General features: G+C 35.9%; 1 protein-coding gene across 1 annotated transcript in view; it reads right to left on the bottom strand.

Moving 5' to 3' along the window:
* Positions 1 to 13248, bottom strand: part of DENND1B (DENN domain containing 1B) — a 276366-nt gene that overhangs the window by 129739 nt on the left and 133379 nt on the right. Inside the window, exons 6-8 of the mRNA XM_065409672.1 lie at positions 8092 to 8161; positions 5635 to 5715; positions 209 to 268 (exon numbers count right to left, since the gene is read on the bottom strand). Coding sequence (XP_065265744.1) covers positions 209 to 268; positions 5635 to 5715; positions 8092 to 8161 — 211 coding nt within the window. The remainder of the gene's footprint in view (positions 1 to 208; positions 269 to 5634; positions 5716 to 8091; positions 8162 to 13248) is intronic.

Genomic DNA, 13248 nt, shown 5'->3' with positions numbered 1-13248 from the left:
TATAATTCACACATACCGCAGTTTTGAAATAAGGTCAGTATAAACAGAAATATATTAATAAAGATTGGGTTTTTAGACTAGAAAGCCACAGAATAATCATTTTCCAAAAGACCATATATGAACAGCCTGAAATCAACAGAGAAATCATCTGGCAAGTAATTATTTCTTTCATCGGTAGGATTTAGGTAGCCAGTTCTTTTAAACTCACCGATACTAGGTACGGCTGATTTTTCAGAACTTGCTCACTTGCAAAAAACATCTCTTGATTCTTATGCAACATGAGAGAAAAATTGAACATTTTGTTTTTTAAACCAAAAGATTAAATCTGATTCATAATATTTTAACTATAAAAGTAACTGGGGCAAAGATTTCAATATGCGATAATCTTTTGAGAAGAATGAAAATGTCAAATGACTTAATCAGTAGAATTTCAGGTTCTGACCTTCTACATAACAATGCAAGACTCATTTGTTGTATATAATTAACTAAAATACTATAACAGATCAACAGAGAATGCATAATAGCCATGGATAAAATGGCAGGGCATAAAATGTATTTGCAGGGTGATTAAGCAAAGTTAAAGATTGGGGTTTTTTTGTATTTTTGTTGGTTGATAGAGTAGAAAATCTCATTACATTGTGTGCTGTATTTGTGTTTACCTAGGAGTTAGACTTTAATTTTTTAACAATTAATGATGACATCACCCAGACCTTGGTTCCATATATTGAAACAAATTTCCTAGGTTGGACAGTTCTGATTTCACCTCCTTAGCATCAAAGCAGTCACACTGTGATATAAAAGCATCACAGTGCAGTTGAAATATAGGTATCAGTAAGAGTCCATAACTTTCAACCACCCCTCAATAAAGCTCTATCTAACGGTGCAGCTTTATGACCCACACACTCAATGTACATGTAATCAGGGGAATGGACAGGCTTGAATTGTGGTAATAGTCAAAAGAGTGACTCACTCATCAGATCTGTTACCTGTGTATATTCAGACCACAACTGGCTGACATTTCTGACAAAAGTGAACCATTATTACGTTTTATTCCTGTTAGCTATACAAGGCCAAAACATCAAAGGGCTTGTCTACATGGCACCACAGTGAACTACAGGGCTGTGAACTGCAGAGCTCACCAAAGAGGGACACGCTAACTGCCCTGTGTGGATGCTGCTAGTGCAAACTAAAAGATGTTTACTTCACAGTAATGTAGTGCTTCCAAAACACTACAGCACAAACTAGGTACTTTTTAGTTTGCACCAGTATCATCCAAGTGGGGCAGTTTGCATGCCACACGTTGGTGTACTCTGTAGTTGACACCTCAGTAGTCTGGGCTGCAGGGCATTGTAAACAGAGCCTGAGAGTGTGAGACCTGGATTCCATTCTGGCTCACATATCACCGACAGAATGCTTTAATATGGTAAGTTCCAGTTGAAGAATGTATTTTTTACCAGTGCTGATGTGTGAGACTGAAAGAACACAGCTTGGCTTCCAGATCCCAGAATGAGTTTGTGGTGTTTTTTCCAACTGTCAGCATCCTTTTACTTCTGCACCAAGAAATTTGATCTAGACCCACTCAGGGACAGTAAACATGGAATTCCATAGTGCCATTTTTACAGTCATTTTTCAGAATATAACTTAATTTTAAATCTATTAGCATCCACAGTTTAAGACCTTGCCACTTAAATATCGGAAAAGGGGACACCACAAACAGACATAAAAATTTAAGCCAGACTGCAGACTAAAACAGCTTCTGGATTCCTGCAACTGTGCCAGTTACCAGTGCACATGGGTCTAGATCAAGTTCAGCAGAGACTTCTCACTCAGTTTGACTGATTTAGTCCATTTGTTTATTTGTTAAAGGTCCTAAAATTTGGTCCCACACCACTTCCTGTCTCTATTTGCAGCCGAGCACTTGGCATTGGGTCTCCATTTATATAAGTTCCCTTCATCTAAATGGATTCCAAAGCAAAAATTGTTTAGCACAGTACTCTCTCCTTCCCCCAGACACACAGGGGATGATGGCCAAAGGAATAGCTTCCCTTCCAGTCAGTCCACAGTTTAGCTAATCCCACTTCTTCCCTCCATCCTCTTAACCCAAGGAAAGGGGGAACCGTTAGAGAAGCCACGACCCCTTTCTTGCTGCTGGCCAGACAAAGCCCCACCCCTTTAAAGTAGCCTGGAACCCATTTTAACCCAAGCAATCTCTCTAAGATGAAATGCAACAACTGTAAACGAGAATAGTAGCAATTCTCAAGAGGTAAGACAGGAAGTGAAGAAGCTTGCTATATCCAATTGTGACTAGAGTAGAAATTTTAAATAGGAAGAATGTAAATTGCAATACTCTTGCAATACAATACTACAATACTCTTGCAAAAAGTGCCGAGATGTAGTATTAAATGATATATTGATTTTATTTTCTAAAATATATTCCACTTGGTTGTTTTCTTTAAAATAACTTGAAAATTTGAGAGCCATAAAAATTATTTGAGGATAGATAAAATGCCTTATAGTGAAAGACAAAGAGCTCAATCTGTTTAGTTTAGAAAAAAAAGAAGAGTGAGAGGTGACTTGATTACAGTATATAAGTACCTTCATGGGCAGAAATACTAGATACTAAATGACTTCAATCTATCAGAGAAAGGTATAACAAGAACCAATGGCTGGAAGCTCAAGCCAGACAAATTCAAATTAGAAATTTGGCACAAATTGTCAACAGTAAGGGTGATTAACCATTGGCACAAATACTAAGTGGTAGATTCTCCATCTCTCAATGACTTTAAATCAAGACTGGATGTCCTTTTAGAAAATGAATATAAATCAGAAGATAGGAACTGTAGAAAATTGATAAGGGAAGCAAAGGGACACAAGGTAAAATCTATGGCCAGTAGAGTAAAGGACAACTTTTTTAAGTGCAACAGGAACAAAAAGAATCCTAATAACAGAATCAGTTCATTAGTAGATGGAAATAGTCGAACTATCAATAATAATGCAGAAAAGGCAGAAGTATTCAATACATATTTCTATTCTGGTAGTTGGGAAAAAACAGATTATGCAGTCATATCATACAACAACTATCTTTCCATTCCACTAATATCTCAGGAGAATGTTAAACAGCAGCTACAAAAATTAGACATTTCTAAATCAGCAGGTCCAAATACCTTCCATCCAAGAGTTTTAGAAGAGCTGGCTGAGGAGCTTACTGGACTGTTAATGTTTATTTTTAATAAAACTTGGAACACTGGGAAAGTTCCAGAAGACTGAAAGAAAGCTAATGTTGTGCCAATTTTTAAAAAGGGTAAAAAGGATGCCCCAGGTATTTATAGGCCTATCAGTCTGACATCAATCCTGGGCAAAATAATGGATCAGCCGATATGGGTCTCAATTAATAAAGAATTAAAGAAGGGTAATGCAATTAATGCAAATCAACACAGTTATATGGGAAAAAAGATAGTGTCAAAGTAACTTGATTTTTTTGGGATGAGATTACAAGTTTGGTTGATAAAGGTAATAGTGTTGATGTAATATATTTAGACTTCTGTAAGGCTTTTGACTTGGTATCACATGACATTTTGATGAAAAAATTAGACAGATATAAAATTAACATGGCACACATTAAATGGATTAAAAGCTGGCTACTGATAGGTCACAAATGTAATTGCGAACACTAAAGCATCATCAAACGGAAGTGTTTCTAGTCAGGACCCACAGGATCAATTCTTGACCCTATGCTATTTAATGTTTTTATTAATGATCTGGAAGAATGCATAAAATCATCACTGATAAAGTTTACAGATGACATAAAATTTGTAGGAGTGGTAAATAATGAAGAGGATAGGTCAATAACATAGAGCAACCTGGATCACTTTGTCAGCTGGATGCAAGCAAACAATATGCATTTTAATATCACTAAATGTAAATGTATACATCTAGGAATTAAGAATGTAAGCCACACTTACAAGACAGGGGACTCTACCCTGGGAAGAAATGACTCTGAAAAAGATTGGGGGTCATGGTCAATAATTAGCTGAATATGAGCTGCCAGTGTGGCCAAAAAGGCTAATACGATCCTTGGATGGAACAGGGGAATCTCATGTAGGAGTAGAGGGGTTATTTTACCTCCATATTTGGCACTGGAACACAGTGTCCAGTTTTGGTGTCCACAATTCAAGAAGGACGTAGATAAATTGGACAGGGTTCAGAGAAGAGCCACAAGAATGATTAAAGGATTAGAAAACATGCCTTATGGGGTAGACTCAAGGAGCTCAATCTAGTTAGCTTAACAAATAGAAGGTTAAGGGGTGACTTTATTACAGTCTACAAGTATCTACATGAGGAACAAAGATTTAATAATGGGCTATACAATCTAGCAGAGAAAGATATAACACGACCCAATTGCTGGAAGCCAAAGCTAAACAAATTCAGACTGGAAAAAAGGTGTAAATTTTTAACAGTGAGAGTAATTAACCACTGGAACAACATACCAAGAGTCATGGTAGATTGTCCATCACCAATAATTTTTAAATCAAGATTGGATGTTTTTCTAAAAGATATGGTGTAGGTATTTTGGGGAAGTTCTATGGCTGTGTTATACAATTCTAAACACACATCTGAAATGCTATATATTATATGCCAAAAACGTACAACCTAATGCTTCATTAATGTTACAAATTCAAAATACAAAAAAGGTCAAGAACTGCAAAAGTTGTGGTTCTCATATAACATTAACTTGCCCACATTTGGCATGCTGCTTTATTTTTCTACCCAACCAGTATATATTTTAGCAAAAAACACCATTTCACCCAGAAAAATATTAACTATGAAAGGTGACCTCTGGGTAGGGTGACCAGACAGCAAGTGTGAAAAATCGGGTGGAGTGAGGTGTAATAGGCGCCTATATAAGACAAAGCCCCAAATATCACAACTGTCTCTATAAAATCAGGACATCTGGTCACCCTATCTCAGGGAGTTGTACTCTTTGACAAGCAAATCCAATATGATAGCAGTGATGAGTGCAACACTTTGCTGTTCCTGTGGGAGCCATAATTCGCTACAATTTCAGGACACATTCCCACATCACTTTACCTGTGTGCAAGTTCATTGGTCTGGACCTGCAGAAATCTTTACACAGTTCAGTAAAACCCTCCTTTTCTTTTCTGCATTCCACCCTGGCATGATCAAGCACAAGTGGGAAAAGGGGGCAACTGCAGGCAGGCAGTAGAAAAGCCAAGCTCATACTGACATATGACATACCCTTCCCTACTCAGGTGTTCAGAAGCCATGGTGCAGATCTTGATCCACAGCAGGAGTAACTAAAGATACTCATCTGAGACAGCAGGCAACGAACAAGATAGGGAGTAGCATTGCCAGTTGCTATGGTAGCTTACCCTCTTACCCATGCAGCAAACCTCAATTTCTGCTAGGTTAGGATTGGAGTCTGCATAGACAGACACACACACACACACCTTTTACATGGTAAGTGAATACAGTATGGCAAACCATTTAACAATAGGAGGCAATATGATGAGATATTAATAATTTAGCACCAATACCCAGGTTTTGTCTGGGTTTTTTGACCACAAGAAACTGTGTAAATTTTTACAATAAAGAGATATTACACAGGATACCTACCACGTTTAAACTGACAGGAGTGTTTGCCTTTGGCACAGGGTGGCTATACAGTGATTTTAACATATCATTCAAGTCATTTTCCTACAGGAAATATTTAAAAAAAAGTACTTAATAATCATATACAAATAATACATATTCCATTTTAACAAATATCTTTTCATTCAATCACAGATAACTTCATCTCATAGTGCAACTGCCATATATTAAAGTACAAGCACAATTTACTTTTATGGCTCAGAGAATGAGCATTTCTTGCAAGTTCTGAAGTTGGTTTCTTTAACATTTATTTTCTTTCTCAACACTTCCTGATATGCACATGTAATTTAACCATGTTACTTGAACCCCTTCAAAACGGTTCATGCTAAAAATGGTACTAACGCAGTTTATCTGGCCTGACAACACCTTTCTAAAATTGTATTGGCCTTGGGACCTCTCTGTACAACATTTAACTGAATTTATAATCAAGCAAAGATATGGTGTACTCTACATATGGCTTGGATCTGTACACAACATGGTTAGCACAAGTTTAACAACCATGTCAGTTAATGTGCCTAGGCTGCCACATGGTTGTCTTTCTGTGACCTGACCAGGTCATTATATTTATGTTGCTTCAAAGACAAGACTCCCTAATCACATTTGTGTTACTGAGCTGACTGGGTCTTCTTTCCTCCTACCTCTACATATAATAGGACATCACAGGATGCATTTCCCTTTGGATTGCTTGTTGCACTCAATGTATATGTCCTACAGGCATCTAACCCATACTGAGACTATGGGATAGCACCTCTGAATTTCCCAAAATGCATTAACGCAAACATAATTAGGCAGAGCAGTACATGTGAATGCATACAGATGTCATATAAAGCTGCTGTGGAAACACAACTCAAATGTGTTTTTTGTTACTGGATCTGTTTAGGGTGTCACAACCTGGTTTCCAAAATGGAATTGTATTTAGGAATGATAATGGAACCTAGATCATGATTTTTATATTCATAAATTCGGTCCTAAATTGAACAGGCAAAGCACAACAGCTTGAAATATTATAAAATAGTTCGGCTAATGAGATCAAGCTAAATGTGGAGAGAGGGTCAACATGTCAGCAGAATTGTACATTCAACTTTCATATAAACTTATCCAATTTGTCTGAAGAGGGCTGTCATCTCTCTATGCAAAGATGGGTGGAGTTACTCAGGTATTAGCAAATAAGGCCTTAGGTTTAGATCTTTGACTGGGTCAGGGAGACAACAAGGAGCTCTCTGATAGATTTATTAGTCCAAGAGACGGGGGACGAGGCAGCACACCAAATCAAATACTTCCACTTTGTACAGTGCCAGAAAGAACTTATGGCCCACCAAAGCGTAGAGTTCTTTAACATATACTATAATAAAGTTGCAGCTTTGTCAGCTATACATTGAACTACTATTTATTTGTTTAGTGCCAACAAGCACTGGGAAAGACCCAAAGGTAAAGACAGGCCTTGCCCTGCATGAGCCTTGTCATTCAAGCATGACCTCAATAAAAAGCCCTATTACAATTAAATAGTAAGATTAAGACAAAACAAAATTTAATATGATTTAATGTGCTAACAATGGGACTTCAGTGACCATTACATTCTGTTTTACTTAAGTTAATGCAACTGGGCTATTATATTTTCTTTATATATAAAATGTTATTGTTTTCTTTAACCTGTTTCCGATAGGTATAATTATTGCACGTATATTCTTGCAATCTCAGCATCTGCAGCCAACAGCATACAGCTAACCTTTTTCTCTTTTAAAAATTACATTTAGTATACCAAGATATTTGAAGCAGGAAAGTATATCTTTAATACTTTTAATAAAGACAGATGCCAGTATTTTCTTTCCTGCGCAATCCTGTGAATATATCTAATTGCTCATGAATATGCAAACTAAACTATCATGATTCTTCACTGAGTGCTGCAAGCAGTTTCCCCCTTCTAGTCAAGATGACAGTATGATGAAGTAGTTTTTAGTTAATATGAAGGGCAAAGTAGTACATCAAATCTAATGCAGTTCAGAAAAAGTGTTTCTATCTGATAAACCCCAAATCTCAGGAACTATCTGGTTAACAATCAACATGTCATGGAGTTCTCCAGTGGCTTGACACTCTGCTCACACTTAGCCCAGGATTTGTTTACAGAAGGACTCTGACACTTTGCTGTAGTATGTTCTCAGCAGCTTTTTAAAATTAATACATGACATCCACGTAACAGTTGCAGCAGCATATCCAAATTTTTTTTTAATAACATTGGGATATGTCAAACTTCCTGGCCACTTAGCAAAATTAAAATGCATACATTTTTTATTTTGCTGCAAATTTTAAAAATACATTGTTCAAACATGCAGACAGTATGAAACAGTTTTGTAGGATTTAAAATTATTACGATTAATTTCAAGTAAAATATTTTATTAGAAATAAACAAATATCTAAAAGTACCTGTTCTTTAGCCAAATAATCTGCCAGAGTATTTAACAACTTGTAGTATACCTCAAACCATGGCAGGTAACTGTAAAATAGAAATATGTGTATTATTATTATTTTTACCAAATATATTAAGAAAATTATTGCCTATTTTCCAGTTTTCCATAATATTTATTGCAAATTAACTTTAATCATACTTCCATCATAAACATTTTGAGCAAATGCTAACTTGCATATTTTTTTATTTATGACAGTATAGTATTTCTAGGAAGAAGAATAATTACATTTCTTAAAGTTGTGCTTATTATACAAAACTATACTTTTAAACATCCAGTTCAGCAGTACTATTAATGCTTATATTTCAACACATAGGTAAGCCATTTCTGGTTATACAGTAAGACAGACAATCATTACAGACAAAAAGTGAAGAAAGATCTCAAAACTGTTTGATTTTTCTAACTATATTTTAAGACCAAAAGCATTTTAAACATTCCTGAATTGATATAAATGTAATTCATCGTGTGATTAGTGGTTGTAGTTCCATGCACTCATGTGATTTGTTTTTATGAAAATAGATTTGCCTTAGACCCCAGTCCTATATTGTGTAGTTCATGAACAGACTGCCATAACTGTATGGAACCCCCATTTAGTCTCTGGGGCCTTCTGTGGACACAACTGCCCATCCACACACACTACCCCATGCAAGATTGGGTCTTTAAAGCACTATTATAAATTCAAAAATATGTCAAATAAATATTGGTCTCTCTGCAAAATAATCTCTACATATAGACTTTAGAAGCCATGTTTACGTACAAATATTAGTCATTTACATGTACAAATATATGAACATAAATAATATTTAATAATCTTCAAACCCAAGTCTGCAGTCCCTATGCATGTGGCACTCTCAGACCTCAAAGTAATTATCAGATAACAAAGGTGGTCCCAATCCTTCCAGTCCTTACACACATCAGTAACTTTGCATCAGCAAACTATTATGTTTCCAGATGGTGGGCTTTTATCTCTGACATCACTAATGACTAGACATTAATTCTTTTCAAATGTAAAAAAACTTTCCAAAATCATTTTTCATGCACACAATTTAAGTTTAGTAAATCTTACCATTACTACCCAAAACAATACCAAGATAAATTACATATGTACAAGCTACTATGTACATTTTCTTCTGTTTTAGTATTTCATCACAAATATAATTGTACCACTAGAATACTGCCAATTGAATACTACAAATTCTATAATTGGTTTAAAAGCTTTGGGAGGAAGTCTTTTTTTTAAAAACTGAACATTATTTCATTAGCAAAATATTGTAATGTAATTTTATCAAATAGAAACCCACAGATGCACATTGTACAGCAGCATATTATAAATGCAGTATTTCACAGTATTTTTTTTAACATCAATACGTGTTTTGGATATATTTGTGAAGTTTAAAGGATATGTATCAGAGAGTATTATGCTAGCTGCATGTCAATTGCCAAAGAAAACTCCCAGGATGCAGATTCTAGAAGCTTTTCCTCAGAGGAAAGGGAAACCTGTTAAGGTAGTTTGCATGGAGTCCTGGGTTGGTGTGGAAGCCAGTTTTGTCCAGTGAGTGGACTGAAGAGTTAAGGTTTTTTCATAAAAATTCAGTTGATCAAGCCAAGTGAATAGCTGGCCAGGCTGAAGAAAGAGAATCTCCAGTTTTCAAGGCAGGGAATGGTATACATTTATTATTTTAGTTTGTAATGTAAACAATCATCATGTCCCAAATCCAAAGTAATTTAGTTTGCTATTCTTATAGTTACTTCACTGTTGGTTCTTATAGTAATTCCTCTTTTGCCTGATTCAGTTTTTCTTTACTGTCTTTGTATGTTTGGGAATAGCCCATTACTAAAGTTGTAGTCTGCAAATCAATGTTATCTTCTAATCCATTTTCCCACATCTTATGGAGAATGTTTTATTAAAAATAATAGTAGCTGTGTTCAAAAGGGATGAAATAGCATCTGATTTTACTGCCTTTGCAGCACACTACTAAATACTGTAAGAGAAATCCAAGAAGAAGATTATTAGGCCATGGAAATAAACAACATTATTAGTATTAGCTGCGTGCCTACAGAGTGCTTGAAGCTGCATAAGACAAGTATAAAAACAGTCCCTGCCTCATAGAGCTTAAATTGTAGAAGGCTGACATAAAGGAGATGGGCTACATTGGAAGCCAGAGCTAACTTGCAATGTTTTTCTTTTTCTTAAATATTATTTTGCATTCACTTCCTGTTGGCAGGGTTTAAAAATAAGAGGCTTTTGGAGGGATAAAGGAAAGGATGGTTTGCTTGGAGAATTGGAAATAGGAAGTTATTCCATGTCAAAGAGGAGGTGCAGAAAAATGCACCAAGATAGGGGACCAGCAGAAGGAAATAAATGTCATGTCTGTATCTTCACTTCTGCAGAATGACAATTCATGATCCATGGGTCAGGCGAGACCCAGAGGAAACTGTAAGGTGTTCAATTTATCTACCTCAGAACAACTTCATTGATTCTGACTGACTTTTTATCCAGGGATTTTACTCCAAGGAGTTTCAGGATTTAAAATCTAATCTTTGACGACCAGAAATCTTTCCACAGAATCTAAAAGCCCATCCTATGTTTTCCATGTGTCTAACCAGACATGTCTGTAAGAATAAATTAATGGAGGGTTGTGAGGGGTTGATTGTTTCCACAAGTGGAGACAGAATAACCAATATCTTCCATTTGGCATATTATGCAAGTTCCAAATAGCTCACCATTATTTATTTGTTTGTTTTTTTAAAAAGCACACACTATTCTGAAAGTATGACTATACAATACACATAAAATATGACATCTATGCCATCTGATTTTAAACTGCCTGGTTTCATAATTCTAACATTTATTTATGAAAGGATATAACCCAAAAAAGGATCAATAATAGGCAAATTTTCAGAGGCAAGCAGGCAAAAGTGAGCATTTATTTTGAAATTTTTCCTATTTAAAGAGATTTTTAAATGTATATGGCAAACATCACCTCTCTCCCACACAGCAATTTTATCAAACTCAAGGTTTTAAAATTTGAACTGTTTTTTAAGAAGTGGGGTAAACTGACTGACAGTAGTTCTGTACCAAGTGTATCTAGCATACAGTAGAACCTCAGAGTTACGAATTGACCAAACACACACCTCATTTGGAACCGGAAGTACAAAATCAGGCAGCGGGGGGGGGGGGGGGGGGGGAAGGCAAATAGCATACAGTACTGTGTTAAACATACACTACTAAAAAAAATAAAGGGAAAGTTTAAAAAAATAGATTTGACAAGGTAAGGAAATTGTTTCCATGCTTGTTTCATGTATAAACAACATTATTTCTTCTGCATAGTAAAGTTTCAATGCTGTATTAAGACAATGTTCAGTTGTAATCTTTTGAAAGAACAACCGTAACGTTTTATTCAGAGTTACGAACATTTCAGAGTTACAAACAACCTCCATTCCCAAGGTGTTCGTAACTCTGAGGGTCTATTGTATCTTTAAAATGGCAGAGTTTGAAACTACTTAGCTATTTTAGCTGTTCATATATCAATATGCTCATGAAAACAAGTGGCAATGTGTTAACTTCTCTCATTATTTCAGCTGAGGCTGACTAGCTTTGACTCTGAATGAAAATATTTTACCCTGATGCAGCTTTTGGGAAATATATTTCTGCACCCTAGCTAATTCACAAGAGTAGATAATCCCAGTTCTGTGCAATTCAGAGAGAGAGACTGGTCTTCTCTCCAAGAGAGTTGACATATTTGAACTGCTTTTTTTTTTTTTTATAGATGATGGGTAAGGTTTAAAATATTGGAAAATTTGATATGATAAAAAATAAAAATAAAGATTTCAAGAATCTGCTTCTGTCTGAAGAGACAGACACCTCCCCAAACTGTGATGACTTCAAATGTCCTGCCCAATATGTGACTGTAGCTCTCATTAAAACAGATGTCTTTCTGAAAGCTGCTACAGGCTTTAGGCTCCTGCAGGGAGTCCGCAAGTCAGCAGAGTTTGGGCTGAAGCAGCCGGTTTCCTGAAAGCTGCTACAAGCACACTCTAGACAGTTAACCTTCTTTAAAAGGCTTTAATGCACATTGTGCCGTCTGTTAACTACATCTGAGTCCATATCTTAATGCTTTAACAGACATTTATGCTACCTGGTATTATTTATGGTAGTTAAAGTGTGACTTTATTGCGTAACTTGATTATAGTATTTGCTCTTCAATACCCTAGGATATAATTGTTCAGTGTACCCCATTACACCTAACAAAAGAGCACGCAGTGCTATAGATGTGAGTGTTGTGTGTTATGGTGAAACACTGACTAGAAAATTCCACAAAATGATTGCTTCCGGAAGTTTCTTCCTGATAGATTATGTTTCCTGTTATCTTTTGGAAATATGTTAATAGTAGAGTTTATTGGGTGGCTGAAATGTAAAATATATGTCTAGTGGGGAAAGTGTTAACTACAAAACCCAACGCAAATCAAACACTGTACTGTAGAGCAAATAAAAAGTGACTTTCTCGGTCTAATATAGTGATGTAGATTGGTGTTTTGCTCTAAGTATTTATCTATAAAACCATCATACAATTTATAAATTACAGAATCATTTTTCATACTGGTCACAGAGGGTTTGTTTAGATTATCCATCAATTTTCCTGTGTTGTGCCATGTAGCAATATCTCAGCAGTAGTACTACGGTATCTTTTCCTACTATGTTTCTCTTTTCAGTAGAAAACACAAAGCTTTAAAACAGGGGTCGGCAACCTTTCAGAAGTGGTGTGCCGAGTCTTCATTTATTCACTATAATTTAAGTTTTCGCGTGCCAGTAATACATGTTAACGTTTTTAGAAGGTCTCGTTCTATAAGTCTATAATATATAACTAAACTATTGTTGTATGTAAAGTAAATAAGGTTTTTAAAATGTTTAAGAAGCTTCATTTAAAATTAAATTAAAATGCAGATCCCCCCCGGACCTGTGGCCAGGACCCGGGCAGTGTGAGTGCCACTGAAAATCAGCTCACGTGCCGCCATCGGCACGCGTGCCATAGGTTGCCTACCCCTGCTCTAAAATATACGTCCCTTGACTTCTGAGCCTTCATTTTTCATTATCAAGAGTACACTGCAAAAACAA

Source organism: Emys orbicularis, chromosome 8 (genome assembly GCF_028017835.1).
Source record: "Emys orbicularis isolate rEmyOrb1 chromosome 8, rEmyOrb1.hap1, whole genome shotgun sequence".
Classification (NCBI taxonomy): Eukaryota; Metazoa; Chordata; order Testudines; family Emydidae; genus Emys; species Emys orbicularis.
Note: the sequence above shows the minus strand (reverse complement) of the source record. Positions and strands in the feature narration are given on the sequence as shown.